The sequence below is a fragment of the Moschus berezovskii genome, chromosome 21 (genome assembly GCF_049115385.1).
Source record: "Moschus berezovskii isolate FMDL1 chromosome 21, NW_MosBer_1.0, whole genome shotgun sequence".
NCBI classification, from domain to species: Eukaryota; Metazoa; Chordata; class Mammalia; order Artiodactyla; family Moschidae; genus Moschus; species Moschus berezovskii.
Genome location: NC_142480.1, coordinates 61,541,459 through 61,560,657, shown reverse-complemented (window position 1 = coordinate 61,560,657; position 19,199 = coordinate 61,541,459). Strand labels below are relative to the sequence as shown.

At 42.8% G+C, this 19,199-nt stretch overlaps 1 protein-coding gene across 1 annotated transcript; it reads right to left on the bottom strand.

Moving 5' to 3' along the window:
- Window positions 1-934: 934 nt before the first annotated feature.
- ARRDC4 (arrestin domain containing 4) lies at window positions 935-15,461 on the bottom strand. The gene is made up of 8 exons (XM_055417728.2): window positions 14,979-15,461; window positions 9,541-9,607; window positions 8,599-8,746; window positions 6,588-6,690; window positions 5,383-5,639; window positions 4,742-4,904; window positions 4,026-4,180; window positions 935-3,648 (listed from the first exon to the last, which is right to left on the bottom strand). The coding sequence occupies exons 1-8, from the start codon at window positions 15,268-15,270 to the stop codon at window positions 3,592-3,594; spliced, it is 1,242 nt and encodes a 413-aa protein (XP_055273703.1). The 5' UTR covers window positions 15,271-15,461; the 3' UTR covers window positions 935-3,591.
- Between the last annotated feature and the right edge of the window lie 3,738 nt (window positions 15,462-19,199).

Genomic DNA, 19,199 nt, shown 5'->3' with positions numbered 1-19,199 from the left:
TTAGTATATGCTTAGTAGTACCCAGGTGTGTTAAGTCTTAAACTGTGTAATTTAAAGCAATTGCTGTTTCCATAACTTCTATTAAATTTGTAGAATCAGGAAGTTTTAAGAGCAGGAATCTTAGAGAGATTGTAGGCCAAATTTTCAGGTTACACCTTTGGGTTTTGGTATCCCCATTTTTAATCTGAAGCTTATGTCCTAGACTGCAATGCTCTGCCTAGTTCTAAATTTTATAACCCGCAACTTCACAAAATAAACGTCAGAAACTTTAATGGTGATCTTATAAATTTTTCCTCGATGTTTAGTGCATGAGACAAACTTCTCAAGTTATGGCTGACGGCAAATGTGGATTCAGAAGAGACTCACTTAACATCACCTCACACGTTATAAAACTTAGGGAGTAAACTGTCTGGGTTTATGTTTACCACTTAGCTAAGGTTTGTAATTTCCCAGGACAGAGGGTCAAGGCAGTTTTCTGAGATGACATGTTGTTACATATTCCCTGTACGAAATGTATGATTTCCGTCCATCTGAATATGGATGTGGAGAGACCTACCGAGCAGGTCTGCCGCCAGACCTACCAAATTAATCCCGGAAAGATTCTGGCCAGACAAACATGACAACTCAGGAAACTTTAAAGAAGTAGTCACTATCATTTGAGAATAAATGGAGATAACGCTCTCTCAATGACCAATAGAGCTTAAGCTTAATCTTTCACATCAACTACTCTTTTGCTAAAAACTGATTATCCTTTGGGGAAACTGAGGCCATCACAGAAACAGGCTCAGAATGCACCAGGGTTGTGTCTGGCCTGATGACAGCACACATCTACAGAACGATCTTAGCGGTAACACTCTGTATCATGATGTTGATTTCCTTTAAGTCTGTAACAATCTGAGTCATAGTCTTACAAAAACAAAACAAGACTAGTAACTCACAGCATCAGTGGAATCATTTTATTAACAAAAGGAACCCATGGGGTTCAGACAAGAGTACAAAATACAATTTTTTTTTCTTGTGGGTTAAATTGTTACATTTTTATAATAAAAATAAAAAGCTTTGATAGTTAACTTATCAAAAACATAACCCCTGCCTATTGAGTTTCTTATTGTGCAAAACAAAAACATGAAAGTTCTGCCCATGGGAGAATTTTGTGAGCCAAAAGATGCACATTCTCAATTTCAAAAATTCTGCATCAAAAAGAAAATTCTAAGGCCACGGTTTTTTTGCAAACGAAACGAGAAGAAACAAGCAAATAGCAGCTAAATTTTTTATCATCATTCCCAGGTATTCTCTATTCCAATGTAGAATCTTCTACATTCATCAAATAACTTCTTGATTATAAAAAGGTATGCAGTTTCAACCTACTGCTTAAGATCAGATATACCAATATCAATTCAATAAGGCAAATCATACCTTTTAGCTATTCTCGTAAGTGCTAGAAAATCAGCTCTGTTTTACCTTGATGGGTGCACTTTATGATTTCTTTAAAAAAGGTGGCAAGACAATCCAAGTGAAGACCCTAGTAAGCAGCTGTCTTTCTACCTGCAGTCAGATAATTAAACTTACTCTTCCTCCATACAATTTTGTTTCACTGTGTTTTGGTATCATGAAGATGGACAATGTCTTGACAAAACATGTAAACTGTAATTCAGAGGTCAAGAAACAGCTGGAGATGATCTTTTTTTAAAAGTATAAATAAAACTGTTGAGACAATGCACAGCTACTTACACACAAAAACAAAGTAAAATAAAAGATCACCAAAAAACCAAAGGAAGGAGTAATGATTCATGACTATTTCAGTACTGCAATTATTGGGAGAACAGTTTGCACTGTGATTTTCAACAGAGGCTTACAACGGAAGAACGGCTTAAGATGCTTACGTGATCACAGAGAAGAGAGGTATGCCTAGAAGGATTAAAAGTGTACATTTAATGTTTGTATAAAAATCCCTGATCAAATGTCCATCTAATTTTTACATACAAAATTTAACCTTAGGACTTTTCTAACTGAGTATACTGATCGAAAGAAAAGCTAATCGTTCAGTTGAGTGAAGTGCAGTATTTGGCATGGGAAGCACCAGGGTTTCTAGATCAAACCCTCAGGACGTGGAGAAAACCAAAGTACTGGGCTGGTCCAAACTCTCTATTATGGGGATTCCTACCTCCCTTCCACTCAGCATCCAGAAATACTCTCAGCTCACGAAACCGACAGATTAAAGTAAAAACAAGTTCTGACTAGGAGATGACAGAGGGACATAAAAACACTGCTCAGACTTTTAGCAGCAACACAATCTTGTTGGTCTGAATATCCTGAGGTTAAAGGATAATAAAATATTGCACCAAAATGATAAAAAAAAATCACAGTTTAAACAGAATTACTAAAGATGTGGAATAACAATGGCCAACACAGTGAGTGCCATCGCATCAGTACACTTACATCTCTTGAGAGGGATTAACTGTATGACTTTAAACAAAAATGGTATTTCTGCCTTCTCGATTTTACATTAACTTGAAATACCCTTTGGTATACACATACCAACCTTCATCTAAAGCTAACCTTACAAGTTTTGCCCTTAGTCCAGTTTCAGGTTTGGGGATAGGAGAGAGAAGACTGCTGTAGACAGATGAGCAGAAACTCCAGAGAAGGCTTCTCAGGCCTGGAGCTTTAAACCGAATCTGAGTCTGATAACGCCATTCGAGGTAGGTAAGAAAAGGCCTTTCCCCCTCACTGTGCAGTTATCAATGCATCCTGAGGACGCAAGCTTTTTGTTTTTTTAACCCTTTTTAAAATATGCGCCTAGGTAATTAAGACATGAGAAAAACCAAACATGTACCATGCTAAAGTACTTAAAGGGGGTTAAGAAGTGGCAACTTCAACAAAATGTGTTCTCAAGTTGAAATTCACCTTTCCCCTTTCAACTGACAAGCCTTTTAAGGAACTCATTCTTGGTTTCATAATACTGTCGAGCCAAACTACTTCTTAGATTATCACTAAGAGTGAAAACTGTACTTCATGAGTACCGCCTAAGATCGTGACCTCAGAAAAGGATTCTTTAAGGACCTTCAGTCCTATCGAGTACGGTGAGAAATGATGACAACCCTGACCCCGGAGGGTCTCCCTTTGTATTTAGAAGGCCCCTTCCTGCTCACGCACATTCTCTAAAGTCAAGTCTCCTCTCAATACGTCCACATTGCCTCAAAGCCTAAGACACAGCTGCTCCGCCTTGAGAAACCTTCTAAAGACACGCTCACAGAGTTTCCACTCTTCACAGGCACCTTTCTTTCTCCTGGGTTGGCACAGGCACCCCTTCAACTTACTCTATCACCATCTGGACTTTCAGTACATTCTGAGACTTTTCACATCGCATCTTCATCCCGCTGTTCAAAGGGGACACAGACCACACCACAGACTTGCGCAACAATCCTGTTGGCCCACTGGAAAGTTCTCGTCACGTTTTTTTAATTTCTTCCACCTTCGGTCTTGACATTATGTTCTTAAGCTAATCTTCCCTCCCTATTCCCCAAAAAGGCAGGGGGAAAGAACCAACATTCTAATTTGATGATGAACACAGTGATTCCTGAAGCATGTTCAAAGAATGAAGGAAACAGGCTGGGTCTCTTCTACGTCACTAGGATGTGGATCAACCTGCAAAAATGAGCAGACCAAGGTTACTACTGCAATGTTCTTTAACACAACTATAGGATCTATTTCTAATTACACGATGATAGTTAAGCCAAGCTGCTTAAAGCTACTATTAAGAAGTCCCAAAGACTTCTGAGTTTTAAGAATACTATTAAGTTCTCTGTATTCCGGGTCCTTAAAGGCAATTCATGGTACCCTACATGCATGCTAGAGAGTACCAAGAAAATAGTGCAAACTCTGGTAAACAGACCAGTGATAATCTGTCATCATCATCATACAAAACTGTCGTGTGCATCTTTTAATAGCTGGGGCTCACTAACGGACACAAGATTATTTACAAACGGAACGACACAAGCCGAGTTTTCTTTCAATGTGTTTACCTCTGAATAAAGCGGCGGAGGCTGAAATCGGAATTCCTGGATGCAGGCAAACATAGGACAGCATGACTCTCCCTCACAATTAGGTGGCTGAGGGTAAGGAGGAACGTGTCTAGAGAATTCTTCCTCCGACACCACGTCTGCGTAATTTGGCGGTGCTGAAAAAAAACAAAAAACAAACAAAACAAACAGATGGAGCTAAGAAATCCAGGCAGAAACTAATTACATTAATGTCTTCTGAACTCTGATAAAAATAAGAAATTTAGCTTAATTTGAAAATAAAACAAATGGTATTCTTCCCTCTAATCAGGAAGCTTTTATGACCATTACAACAAAAAATATTCAGTAGATTCTGCTCTTATTAAGTACTACTAACAATGATTCTATTCTACTCTTTTGAATTGTGTACGTTAGTCTAGGTAAAAGAAAAAAAAAATCATGAAATGTGGCCACAAAAAATACATACTCTGATTTTTATTATTATTTGACTATTATAAACAGGAGTCGGGAGATGTAGATGGTATTTCTGGACGTTCCATTGGGAATTCTGTGTCTTGGGTAGGCTACACTCTCAAGTCCCTGCCTAGAATAATGCTTGCTGATTTTTAGTAATAAGAAGAGTGAGGACAGTCACAGTGGCAGTAATTGTCATCTGAGCACTTCCTATCTCATATGTGCCGCTCTTGACTTCATCATGAAAGAACCTCAAAACATCTTACCTTCAGGCTGTTCCGGCAGAGTCAGTGTCAACCAGCTCATATCCATCATGAACTGGCTGGCAACACTGGAGTTTCTGCTGCCAAAACCATTGTACGGAATTGTGCCAATCACTAAAGGCAGCTCAAGCATCAACTTTTTAGCACCAGGAATGTGAATGTACACCTAATATGCCAAAACAACAATAGACAGAGGGGCACAGATGTAAGTTACACCTCGCAGTGAGTGACCCAGTCATCTTTTCATCAAAAAAGCTTCTTTTGTCTGCTACCATTCCCAACACAACTGCAAACTGTCCGGACAGAATAAAATGCGCAAACCGAAGGAAGAGCCCACAGAATACAGAGAACGCTCTGTGCTGGAGCACTGTGTCCTGAACACACTTCACCGTCAGTGAGCGTGGCTCACACAAAACCACAGCAAGTTAAGGACGCATCTTCACCGTAACGAGCAGCCCTGATGGCACCTGCGTTCTCCCATCTTAATTAAACCCCTCAGGGGGCTGGTTTTTGATGAAAGAACGGAGGCAGATCCTCTACTTCACAGTTTGCTGTAACACTGACATAAAATGACCTCTCCCAGCGGCACGGCACCGGGCATGGCTCCGTGCCACGTGTCTTACACCCCCGAGCACCGCACTCACGGCTAAGGAGTAGTCCACGCGGATGATGCAGCAGTCCAGGATGGACGGGGTCACGGGTGGGATCTTGAGGGTCTTCCCGTTCCAGGTGTCAGTGCTCCCGGAGGCGATGTGGTTCCCGCGCACGTTGGCCACCATGAGCCGCACGGTCTTTGTTTTCCCGCTGGCCAGGTATGTCTGAGTCTGGAAAATGGCAGCTTTGGGAACAATCAGACGAGAGGAACAATTCTCTATTTCTGCATAGATCGGAATAGCTTCTCCTAAAAAGAAAACAGAAACACCTTCAGAGACTCTTCAGGAAGTTCTCACCACAGTGGAACAGAGCCATCCCTGACGGAAGCTGAAATGTGGCAACGTGACTTTAAGAAATTGAGAAGCCTCATGAAAAAATTTACCCTGCCAATCTGAGTCAGAGAAAAAAAATTCACTGCAGCTTGTGCAGATCATGTCTTCTAATTATTGCATGATTCACTTTTCTAATGTAGCAATATTAGCCTACCAGTTCTAAAGATCTATAAATGACCATGATCTATAAAAACTGAGAGAAGATATACAAATAAATGATTTAGTACTATCTTAAGAACCAAACTCATCAATGCTTAACAAAATCTGCCCAAAAAAAGTACAAAAAAGCATTTTAGGAACTGATGTTAAGCAACGGACGGCGTAAACAAGCTTCACACCCACATTACACATCCACTGTCACACTATCCCATGCCACCCCCATCTCCAACCAGCCAGAACCCTGCAGCAGGGCCAGATCCACTGGATGGAAGTGGGCCTTTCACAGATGGTTGTTCTGGTCTCAATCTGACTGTTAAAGAGTGTCAGCGTTCTACACTTAAGCCCTGTGTGTACATTTCCAGCACGGAGTCAGAAAGCCTAACAGTATTTTCACACAGCAACAGCTCTCTTCCAAGCAACACTGCTTGGAATGTCTTCTACAACGTTAAATGCTGGCATCTTCTTGTTTTGGTGTTAGTCTTAGTTATGAAAGCACCAGGGCTGAAGTCAGAAATATTAGGATTGTTGGTATCTACTCATCTATTTAAAAATATTTAAATATCAAGGATTTATACTAGAATCTGAAAATTGTATTACTCATGTTTTAAAATAGTATATGCTTCATTAATCACAAAACATTAAAAATTATTTTTAATTAGCTAATTAATGAATCTTGCATTTGGAATTTTAGACAGTTTGCTTACCATTGCAGTATCCCTTTCTTTCAATTTTGGCACTCAGCGAGACTGGACCAGAAGTGAAAAGCCAACAGCCAACCATTTTCTCTTGAGTTTTCAATACAGGGGTCTTTAAAAGTTCAAATAATAAAATTACTTAAATTGATCGAGAAAATGCATACAACTTATGTCATTTTTTAAAATAAAATAGTTGTAAAGAAATGTCTTCCAAAAAACAAATCAATCTTTTTTACCTTCCTGTGACATTTTATGCAACATACTGAAAGAAAGCATTAAAAATCATTCCCTTTTCAGGAAAACTAAGTGAATTTTCAGATTCAAATTAGGGTGACAGCATCCTATTTTATTCTATATTTTCATTGTGTTTCTGGGAAATGATACATTATCCTTTAAAAAAGCAGTCAGAACCTAACTGGAGCAGTGCCTATTAACACGACAGAACTACCTTTTCTAAAACAAGACTTGAGGTGTAGATCAGGAGGAGAAATGGCATACAAATCAATAATCAGAATGTTCTATTTGTTTTGGTGTTTAAAATGTTGAATAAGCAAACAGCCTTTATCCTTACTTCAAATGCATTATTAGGCAGAAATTTCAAGTGTACTTAGAATGACTTGGGGCTTTTGTGTTATGGCAGTTCTACAACACACCAATGCAATGGATCTAAAGGATTATTGAACTCACCACCCCACTTTCTATTCTACCTCAGCAAAAAAAAAAAAACACAAGGTTTAAAATACTCATTTTATAAGAGGTGTAAGCCAAAATTCACTGTAAAACCCCAAGTTGCAATATATAGCGTTCTAATTGTTGAAGGATAGTAAAGGATAATTAGCATCTCTTTTTGCAAAAAAAAAAATTTTAATTATTTGCCACAATGGTCCCATAAATAAATTAGAATTAGTTAACCACCCAATTCTAAGTAGTTTTTTAAAAAACACAAGGAAGTTATTAGCATCATCAATTTTCAAAATAGGTGTTGAACCGGTGTTAAGTCACAGCTATAAGCTGGGTCAGGCTATTGCATGATTTTGGCTGCAAGGGGATCATGCGGCTAGGGCTTATCTGTTACATTTTCATAATAATTTCATAACAGTAAATTCTATTTTATTTTTGTGTGAAAATAGAGCTAAAAAACTTTTAACTCCTGTTTTTCTCCCCCCCCCCCCCGATCTTTAAAAACACTGGCTAGAAAAAGGAAACCTCCAGTACTAAAATTACATCTTTGCAACATTAGTATCATGATAGAAAGTTTAAATTATTAAGTAAAAAAAACTCATTCATTCATATTTAAATGAAGAACCATTAGGTCCTTACTAGCTATCATGAAAGTACAAGGTATAATTTTATATTATTTTGATAATATGGGTCTAGATAAAAGAATCTACCTCATTAGCTCCCATCTTGCCTATTCTGTTGTTACTTACAGCCTGATCTTTCTTATCAGCCTACAGTATTTCTGGTGATTATTACAAGTTCAATGCTTTAATGCAGCCAAATCTGTCATAAGGAAATGAGAAGTGAAAGGAAGTCCAGAGCAGCTGCACACACTCACTCAGCGTTAGAAAATGACATGCAAAATGCACGGAGGCACAGCATAATGGCCTGAGCATCAATAACAGGCCGAGCGTGATTAGTACTCTTCCGTAATTACTGTTGCTCACCCTGCTATTAGGGAAGGGTTTAGAATACCACAGCCCTGTGACTGTGGCTGCTCTGGGAAAAGTAATACTCTGTGTGTGCGCATTATTATTATTAAGCCTTATTAATGCATTTCGAGCCCATGTAACTTTTTGGCAAAAGCAGCCCTGAATAACAGGGACACAATCAGGAGTATTACCGCACACAATTTGTAATTTCCCCGACTTAGAATCACATATTTATAGTGAATGCACATGGGTTATAAGATTACATCAAAAAGTGACAGGACAGGCGGCCGCGAGACTTGCTGAATGCAGGGATGATGGCTGAAAGCACAGAGGAAGAGGGGCAGGGAAGGGAGGGCGGAAGAACGTACTAGCAATGCTGGCGTGTTGACATCGATGTGACTGACGACCTGGAGTTCACGCTTAACGCTCTGATCAGGTGCCTGGGGTCGTTCCAAAACTGCTCTCACACAGTACTGAATGCTTCCATATTTCCCGGTGAAGGAGGTTACTAGAGGTCTACAAGAAACCGAAGACGTGATTTTTTATAAAGTTCCTTTTTCAGTTCAAAACAGGGAAAAGCTCTTAAAAGTGTTGTGGTGGTTCAGTCGCTCAGTTGTGACTCTTTGTGATCCCACGGACTATAACCTGCCAGGATCCTCCGTCCATGGGATTTTCTGGAGTGGGTTGCCATTTTCTTCCCCAGAGGATCCTCCCCACCCAGAGGTCAAACCTGTATTTTCTGCTTGGCAGGCAGATTCTTTACCACTGATCAGTGTGGCTGCTGCCGCTAAGTCACTTCAGTCATGTCCGACTCTGTGCGACCCATAGACGGCAGCCTACCAGGCTCCTCCGTCCATGGGACTTCCCAGGCAAGTGTACTGGAGTGGGTTGCCATTGCCTTCTCTGATCCATGTGGGAAACCCCTTAAATTAAGTGTCAGTTTTGCTTAAAAAAAGGTGACAGGGGTGGAATCTATCATGGGTTCCGTTCACTTCAGTCGCTCAGTCGTGTCCGACTCTCCGCGACCCCATGAATCACAGCACGCCAGGACTCCCTGTCCATCACCAACTCCCGGAGTTCACTCAAACTCATGTCCATCGAGTCGGTGATGCCATCCAGCCATCTCATTCTCTGTCGTCCCCTTCTCCTCCTGCCTCCAATCCCTCCCAGCATCAGAGTCTTTTCCAGTGAGTCAGGGGTGAGTTAGGATAAATATTTACACCCGAATGTTAGAAGGTACTCAGTACCCATACAATGTACAGACATGTTCCAGGGAAATAAAACCCCCAAAGCTACACAGTTTCACTTACTCAGATGGAAGTTGAAAACTGAATGGAAATTCATGTTTTCCAGGCTGTAGTAAGAGGATGCCTTCCCCTAAAAAAGACAATATATTTTTATTTAAGTTTCATATTAGATTAAGAATTTTCAGTGTACATCATGATTTTTTTTAAAGGGAGGTTTCCCTGGCTGTACCACTGAATATACTTCAAAAAGTACATTAATCTGAGATTTAGAGAATTACTGACGAATTTTGAATCAACTTTTACCAAGCTCAATTTCAAATTACACATATATGTGTATATATACATATATGCTATCTGCAAATAGACCAATTACATAATTGCTATCAAGCACCAGAGCTCCCACAGACATGGGTATGTATACACAACTATACAGACCTATATACCATAAACATTTATTTTCCCCACTTGCACACTAGCATGAGTATAACGTGTTAGTATGCTGCTGCTGCTGCTAAGTCACTTCAGTCGTGTCCGACTCTGTGTGACCCCACAGACGGCAGCCCACCAGGCTCCCCCGTCCCTGGGATTCTCCAGGCAAGAACACTGGAGTGGGTTGCCATTTCCTTCTCTAATGCATGAAAGTGAAAAGTGAAAGTGAAGTCGCTCAGTCATGTCCGACTCTTAGCGACCCCATGGACTGCAGCCTACCAGGCTCCTCCGCCCATGAGATTTTCCAGGCGAGAGTACTGGAGTGGGGTGCCACTGCCTTCTCCAATATGTTAGTATACTATTATACTAACCTGAGATACAAACATTACATAGGACTCAAAACTAATTTAGTGAAAAAACATCTATTTATTTTAGGCATACCACAAAAATCAGACTATATACTCTTTGGGCAGAGCTGGAAAAGGAGGTGAAAAGTTTCCTTGGCGTGTTATGAATATTGTGTATAATACTTAACAGCCAATTCAAGAGGACCGGTTATTAGGCAGGAATCACTACTGATCAATAGAGAATGCTGTCTCACTTGGGATAGAGAGGGGTGGAGGGCCAGGCATGGTCCTAACTGCTTCCTCCCGCTCTGGGGTCAGTTGGCCCCATTTCGTTTCAAACAGCTTACCCCTGACCATGAGAAAGCGGGGAGGCAGGCTGTGGATGGACCGAGCAAGGTCAGAGGCACTGCTGGAGTGCTGACTGAGTGCACAGACTCTGGTCAGCCTCAAAGCCAACAGCAAGGATGTCAGTGTTGGTCGGGTGGCTCCCCAGAGAGACCTATGAACGTTCCCTTCATTCTGTGCGCACAGATCCAAGTATAGAACTAAATCCCCCAAGGGTGGGGTGACTGAGACGAAAAACTTGCAGCACAGACTGAGCACTTTCTCAGATCTGTCCGGTCAGTTGATACTACAATGGAGATTTCTATTGTAGCCATTCATTAAAAAAATTCTAAAGGTGAGAAATCACTAGTGAAATGGGATAATTTTTCACTTCGTTAATAGGTCTTAGAACTTAACAGTCTAAGCCCTTCATCAATTCAGTTACTATTTCAACCCTGTACTTTTGAAAATTAAAGTGTTAGTCACTTGGTCGTATCTGACTCTTTGCCACCCTACGGACTGTGGCCTGCCAGGTTCTTCTGTTCATGGGATTCTCCAGGCAGCAAGTCTGGAGTGGATAGCCGTTCCCTTCTCCAGGGGATCTTCCTGATCCAGGGATTCAAGCCTGGGACTGCTGCACTGAAGGCAGATTCTTTACCATCTGAGCCACCAGGGAGGCCCTTCTCACTTTCAACATTGTACTTTTAGAAAAAGGGAATGCATCATTGGCTCATTAAATCTTCTAAACCTAACTCTGATTTTCAATGTGTGATATATTAGGTGAAAAAAAATCGTAACGGCATTTGCCACTTAGAGTCATTCAAATAGAAATACTCAATAGGCAGTTAACTTGGAGGCAAAGTGATAAGCCATAGGGACATGTTAAATGACATGTTAAATAATAGTGACAGAATGAGTCCCAGGGCTCAAGTGTGTCTGGGGCCACTCTACAAGTCCCAGCACCAGAAGGCGGGAAAGCCTCTCCACTCTAACTATCAAGTACTAGGTTCAAGGAATCCTGATACTCCTGAGACCTGGGCTAAAGGTTCAAATTGTAATCATCAGATAACTGAACACAACAAAGTACTTAAAATGTCTAAAGATGTGGATTTCATTACGTCCAAAATTTACAGTGATTAATTGTCAGGTACAAAGCTGATACAAAGCTAAGTAACTTCAATCTCCAAACAGACCTTGGGAGGAAAGATGGCTACAGACACTTGTATGCAAGTAATGACTCTAGCATGCCCAGTCTATTACAGAGGGTGGGGTGGGGGGGTGGAGAACCATCTCAGCAGTTGATGGAAGGGGTTGGCATGGAGACAAGGGTTAGGTAAAGGGAAGGGTATGGCAGGCAAGTGTGAAGAACAGAGTTGTGCAGGACACTGGAAGAGAGTAGGAGAGATGAAGTTCTCTCTTCAGAGAAAAAACAGAGACCAGAACATGTAAAATGACTTTGATGTACACCCGTGGCTGATTCATGTCAATGTATCGCAAAACCAATACAGTATTGTAAAATAATTAGCCTCCAATTAAAATAAATAAATTTATATTTAAAAAAATAAAATGACTTTGAACCACCTCAAAACATAAAGAGGAAAAAAAATGTTCAGAAAGTTGGGTAGTTCAGCTGGTAAAGAATCCACCTGCAATGCAGGAGACCCTGGTTCGATACCTGGGTCAGGAAGTTCCACTAGAGAAGGGATAAGCTACCCACTCCAGTATTCTGGGGCTTCCCTGGTACCTCAGATGGTAAATAATCTGCCTGCAATGCGGGAGACCTGGGTTCAATCCCTGGGTTGGGAAGATTCCCCTGGAGGAGGGCATGGCAACCCATTCCAGTACTCCTTCCTGGAGAATCTCCAAAGGACAGAGGAGCCAGGCAGGACACACCCCACGTGTCCACGGGGTCACAAAGAGTTGGACATGACTGAGTGACTAAGCACACAGCACAGCACTGGAATCAAATCTTTGCTTGCTTTCTTCTTATTAACTTTTAATTAAGAAGGTCCATAAACTGAATCATGTGTCCATTTCTGTTCTCAAGGTTTATTACCTTTGCCTTATGCAATGAGACCTACAATGTCACAAGATGCTTCATTCACTCATGGTTCCTCAGCCCAAGCTCATAATTCAGGGCACTGGTGAGTCCTGGGAGCTACCAGACCAACACAGAGGCAGAGCCTGGAGTTCAAAGGTTGAGGAATATACACAAGGTCATCCTTCTGGTGTGCCGCCAACATGTGAAACCAACTCTCTGATGTGTGTTGTTTTTCTACCATTATTACTGATAAAAATATGAAGAAAATCAACCACCAAGACAGCAAGTAGTTAGATTAACAAGGCTAATAAATTACCCAGTAGATTTTTTGAAAACACATCCCATAACCTGCTGCTGCTGCTAAGTCACTTCAGTCGTGTCCAACTCTGTGTGACCCCATAGACGGAAGCCCACCAGGCTCCCCCATCCCTGGGATTCTCCAGGCAAGAACACTGGAGTGGGTTGCCATTTCCTTCTCCAATGTGTGAAAGTGAAAAGTGAAAGTGAAGTCGCTCAGTCGTGTCCGACCCTTAGAGACCCCAGGGACTGCAGCCTACCAGGCTCCTCTATCCATGGGATTTTCTAAGCAAGAGTACTGGAGTGGCTTTCAAAAAAATCTCTTCAGGTGACTGAAATTCAGCTAGATTTTGAAATTAAACAAACCAAAGAATCTATAGCTATATAATGTTGCTAACTTCTCCCAGACTATAGATATTAGGTGTTTTTTTTTTCCATTCTATGAAGTCAACTAAAATAGACATATAATTTTACTTTTCGCCAGTGTTTGTTATGGTATGTTCTAAAATAAGCTAAGATTTTTTAGGTTGTCTAGAACGAGCCACTCTATTTCATCAGAATGACAAAAAATCTGATTTGTGAATCAGAACACTATTTGATAGTTCGTATTTCACCATGGCGTTTTTCCCACTGCAAATCTCAGGTCTAACTTCTATTAATCTTACATCTATTTACTCAGTAGTTAAGGGCACAGACATACAGGCAGTTCAAAGTCCTGGACAAAAACTCAGTAGTTATGGATACAGAGAGTCTAAAGTCCTGGACAAAAAACAATTACTTCTCTCTTCCATTGCCCTTGACTCCAGTCAGCCATCTTGAAAATCTGTGTTGTCTGTTACCTTTGGGGAAGGCCTGTGTGGGCTGATTCTGGAAACCATACTGATGAAAGGGCATAAAGCAAGAAAGTATGTCACCTAACATACTCCATTTATTAATCCCAGAGAGGGCTTTGGTTCACATGTGCTTTCCTCACTGAAGTTTTTGGAACTAGTTGATGCTCACATACCTTGAGGATTTAACTGTGAACGGTCTACTGTTCCATAGCAGGACTAGGCAAAACTGCATTCACTATTGATTTTTGTACAATACATAGCAAAGGGTAAACACTGATACACTGCATTTTACTCTTCAACGGCGGAGAATTTACATCACTGTCTCACTTTACAGATAAATGCTGAAGCTCATGAGGCAAAAAGGTAGAACCGTTTAAAGGAGTTCCTCAACTAACTGAAGGCTAAGACTCACAGTCCCTGGTATTTCAAGGGAATCTATTTTTGCACCGAACATTAAGGGAATCCATGCTGTGAATTTTCACAGGGTTACTTCTGGGAAATCCTATACTAACGACTTCAGAAGCTGGATCATCATTCCTCCACAAACTCTTTCAGTGGCCAGATCCCACTGTAACTCAAGGTTTGTGGGGGGTGGAAGGAAGGAAGGAAGAAGACAAGACGCAAAGACAACAAAAAGAAGTGAAGGAGAAAGACAAAGGTAGAACTCTTAAACCAGCTCCCCCAAAAGGGGGAATCCCAGGATGATGGATCAAGTCAAAAAGCACTTCCTTTCAACTCCTAATGCTCAGGAAACGACTTTCTTCCTCCAAAGGTTTGAGCCTTTTGCTAACTCATCATGAAGCAAGGATGCGAGTTGGGGGTTGCTGGCGGGGCAGGGGGGAATGCCGGTGAAGGGAAGGCCCGTAAAACACCGGGCACATCAGGACAGACTGGTTCTGCCCTCCATTCCTTAGGCCACAAGGAACAGGACCCAGAGCCCCAGATCCTTGGTTCCCATGGCAACGGCTCACTCACACAGCCTGCCTAGACGGTCCTGGGACCCCGCGCGCAGCGAGGCAGGGGCGGGGCGCCAGGTGGAGAGAGCCGTCCCCCCGGGGTTGTGAGGTGGGGTGCGCAGGCATTGTTGCTCGCCCGTCACAGCCCCCAGAGGGGCGCCGGTCCGCCGGGCGGACCCCACCCCCAAAAACCTCCCCCCGGCCCGGCGGGCGTGCCCCGGAGCGCTCCTTCCCCGCCCCGCCGCCCCTCTCCCAGGCCGGGGTCGGCGCTCACCGGCCGGGGGCTCGCGCAGGCAGAGGCGCACGTTGAGGTACTCCACCTCCGAGGCGGCCGCCGGGGCAGCGGCCCCGGCGCTCGGGCCCCAGGCGGCGGTGGCGCGGCCCTGGGCCTCCAGGCGCAGCGCGCGCAGGGCCACCGGCTCGGCCGCCTCCAGCAGCACGTGTCCAGCCACCGTCTCGCCGCTCGAGTAGCAGCCCTTGCGCTCGTCCTCGAACACCAGACCCAGGCTCTTCACGCGGCCCTCGGAGCCCGCCGCCGCTGCCGCGGACCCCGCCTCGCCGCCCATCCTACCCGGCGACGCGGCCGCGCCGAGGCGGTCGACAGCGGCCCGGAGCCGGCGTCGCGAGCCGAGCGGCGCCGCTGTCACCGGCGCCAGGCGCACGCCGAGGGCCCCCGCGCCCGCCGTGCACTGCCCGGTGGAGCCCCGGCGCGCCGTAGGGCCTGTCGCTTTAACAAACCCAGCTGGCGAAGGCGAGGGGCCGGGACAGCCCACCCCCGGCGCACGCCCATAGGCCGGCTGGCAGCCCCGCGACATGCCGGTTGGTTGTAAAGGGCTACTGAGTCATTTCATTGGCGCCCCCGCGCACGGGCTGGAGCAGGATGGCAGTGCGTGATCAACGAGTGGTGACCAATCAGGGTACGCAGGGGTGCACGTGCACAGGCCGCTTATTGGCTGGGGCAAGGCACGGTCCTGGGGCCCTGACCAATAGAGAGGCGTTGCGCCCATGTGGACAGCTAGTGGGAAACAATATTTGTTAGGGAGGGGGCGGAAACAGGAATCTCCGGCTGGCGGCGTGTCCGCCGTTCCCATGGTTACAGGTGGAGGCGGGGCTTCTAGTAGCCTGGGCTTACGGGGATTCACACTGCAATGTGAGGTGGTGGCTGCAAAGGGCTTGTGGTTCTGATTACATCTGTATTACTTAAGAGGATGTACGTGTCCTGGAGAAACGAACTCAACAGTATGTCCTTGTGAGATTTGGGGGCCGGCTGCCTCGGAATTTAGGATCCCGAGCCCCAGCCATTCCCGCGTTTCAGAATTGCCCGCCTAAGATAGAGCTGCAGACAGGGAGACTGAAGGCTGGGGTTCTCAACCTGAGGAGTGCAGCTGCCCATCTCCTCTTTCAGCCTCTTTAAACTGAGAATGGTAAGAATGGTCGCTCTTCCAGCTCTGAATAAGGTCATCAACCAGGTTGTTTGTAAACAATGTCTGCCACCCAAGTTTCTGCCCCACCCTAAAGGAGTTCCTGACCTGCGTGTCATAATTCACGAAAATTTCCAGTTGCCTTGATGACTTGTTCTCCTTGCCCGGAGCTCCTGTCGCCTCTCCTTAGTTTCGTTTTCTTTTTTAATCTTTAATTCCTTCTCGATTCTAATTTTATTGTTATTTAACGTCTCTGCCACTATCTGGTCATCATTTTCTAGCCCTTATAAATTCTTCCCTTACCAAAAAAAAAATAGCAATGTTGTGAGCGATCACGAAATGACCAATCAAATACTGAGATTTAAAAATCTTCCCTGATATCGGTGTTTCTTTTGTTTTTTAAAATAATCCAAAACTAAAGGTTGATTTCTGCTTTAAATTTAGCGTGTTAACATGGAACTTTAATAAGGTTTTACAAGGTTTACAACTTTTATCTCTTACTAAAGAACATGGAAAAGGCCCCAAATCCATCTCTGCATAAATTCCTGAAATAGCTGCTCTTCTCTTTTTTTCCAGTTTATCTAGGTTTGCCCCCAGCATGCTCTTACTTTACCACTTTTCCTTATATCCTAACCTAACCTTGTTGGAGAAGACTCTTGAGAGTCCCTTGGACTGCAAGGAGATCCAACCAGTCCACTCTAAAGGAGAGCAGTCCTGGGTGTTGATTGGAAGGACTGATGTCGAAACTGAAACTCCAATACTTTGGCCACCTCATGCGAAGGGTTGACTCATTGGAAAAGACTCTGATGCTGGGAGAGATTTGGGGCAGGAGGAGAAGGGGACGACAGAGGATGAGATGGCTGGATGGCATCACCGAGTGAACTCCGGGAGTTGGTGATGGACAGGGAGGCCTGGTGTGCTGTGATTCATGGGGTCGCAAAGAGTCGGGCAGGACTGAGCGACTGAACTGAACTGAACTGAACTTAACCTTGTACACGCAGGCTTCCTTGGTGCCTCAGCTGGTAAAGAATCCACCTGCCATGCAGAAGACCCCAGCTCCATCCCTGTGTGTTTAGACCAACACAATCATTAGTATGGTTGGTTTTAGAAAGGTTTTAGGGGTATTATTTTATTATTTGCTTAGTGTGTGCCTGTGGTAGGTGTTTCTCTATTACACCTTTCCTGTCTTTTCAAATATTCCGATACCTTTTAGTAGTGTTTTTGTTTTTGCTTTTTTTAGCAGTTGCTCTATGGGGTCAGTAACCCTTTGTGTATATTACATCCACATATATGGACAACTCTGTCAGTGTTTACATTTTTGCTTCAGGTAATAACATGTATTTTAAAGAATCTAAGAGAAAAATTGTCTATTATCATTTCTGTTACTCTTTCTTTATTCGGAAGTTCCAAGTTCCTGCAGGTAATAGTTCAGGTTGAAGGATTCCTTCTAGCATTTTAGAGAAGGCCTGCTGCAATGAGTTCCCTTAGTTTGTCTGAGAAAGTTTTATTCTGACCTCATTACTGAAGGATATGTGTGCTAAATATGGACTTCTGGGCTGGCAATTCTTTTCTTTCTTTTTTTTTTTCTTCACATTGCCACATACCTTATTTTTAAAATGGAAATATAGTTGGTTTACAACATTATGTTGGTTTCAGGTGTACAGTGTAATGTTCTTTCTTTTAGCACTTTACAGATCTTATACCATTGCCTTCTTAGAACCTTGGTTTCTAATGAAAAACCAAACAGTCCTTCCAATTGTTCTTCCCATGGACATACATAAAGGGAATTGTTTTTTCTGTCTACTTTCAAGATTTTTTCTTTATCTTCGTTGTCAGCAGTTTGATTATAATGTGGATAGGTTTGGTTTCCTTTGAGGTTATTTTGTCTTACAGCTGTATATTTATGTTTTTCACCAAATTTATGTTTTCTTTGATAATGTCTACCTTTTTTTCTGCATTTATCTCTTTCCGATTTCCTGTTGGGACTTAAATATTATGAATATTAGACCTTTTGGTATTGTCCCACAGGACCTTGAGGGTGATTTTTTCAATCTTTTTTTCCTTCTGTTATAGAAATTGGATAAATTCTGTTGATCTCTTTGCAAGTTCACTGACTTTTTCTTCTGTCACCTTCATAGCGTTATTGAGATCATCCCGCAAATTTCTTTGTTTAAAATATTGTATTTTTTAGTTCTAAAACATAGTTTTTACTTCCCTGCTAAGAACATCAATCTTTTTGTTTATTTCAAGAGTATCTACCTTTGTCTCATTGAACATGATGATAACAGTTGTTTAAAGGTCTTTGAAAAAGTTTCTGTATTGGGGTAATCTTGAGCTTGACATCTGATTGTCTTTTCCTTTGAGAATTGGTCACATTTCTGTGTATTTTGTATGTTGAGTAATTTTAGATTATACCATAAACATTTTGAATCTTATATGATTCTGAGTCCTGTTAAAATCCTCTGGAGAATGCTAGCTATTTTCTGTTGACAGGTAGTGAATCTGTGTTTGTTCAGACTGTCCTGAGCTCTCCTTCTGTGGGCAGGAGTTCCTACGTCAGTTCAGTTCTTAAAGACTTTGTTCTCCTGCTGTGGGTCTTTACCCTGCGCAAACAGCTCAGAGTGAGCCTAGGACTCTTATCAGTTCATACACAGAATTAGGGGCTACCTTTCTTATTTCTTTCCCCTTTACTATTTTCCCCATTTCCTGTGGCTCCCAGGGGCCCCTTCATCCAGCCCTCTGGGTAGAAATCTGGTGTTCTAGGAGTTTTAGCTACATGTACTGCTGTGACTGGAATTACCATCAAGGCAAATCAGTGAGGGAAAGGAGAGAAGAAAATAGGCTCTTCACACTCCAGGCCTTAGGTTCCTCCATCCAGATGGACAGGTTTTCTCCTTGGGTTTAGGTTCCTGTGCTGCCATGGCCTCCTTAGGGCAGGGCCAGAAGAAAAAAGAAAAAAATCCCAAATCTATGTGACTCAATACTGATCACAACAGTTATGTGAACTAAAATATGGAGGAGAAGAGACAAATCTTCTTTGCAGAAGAATTCTCAACCATTGATGTAGATTCTCT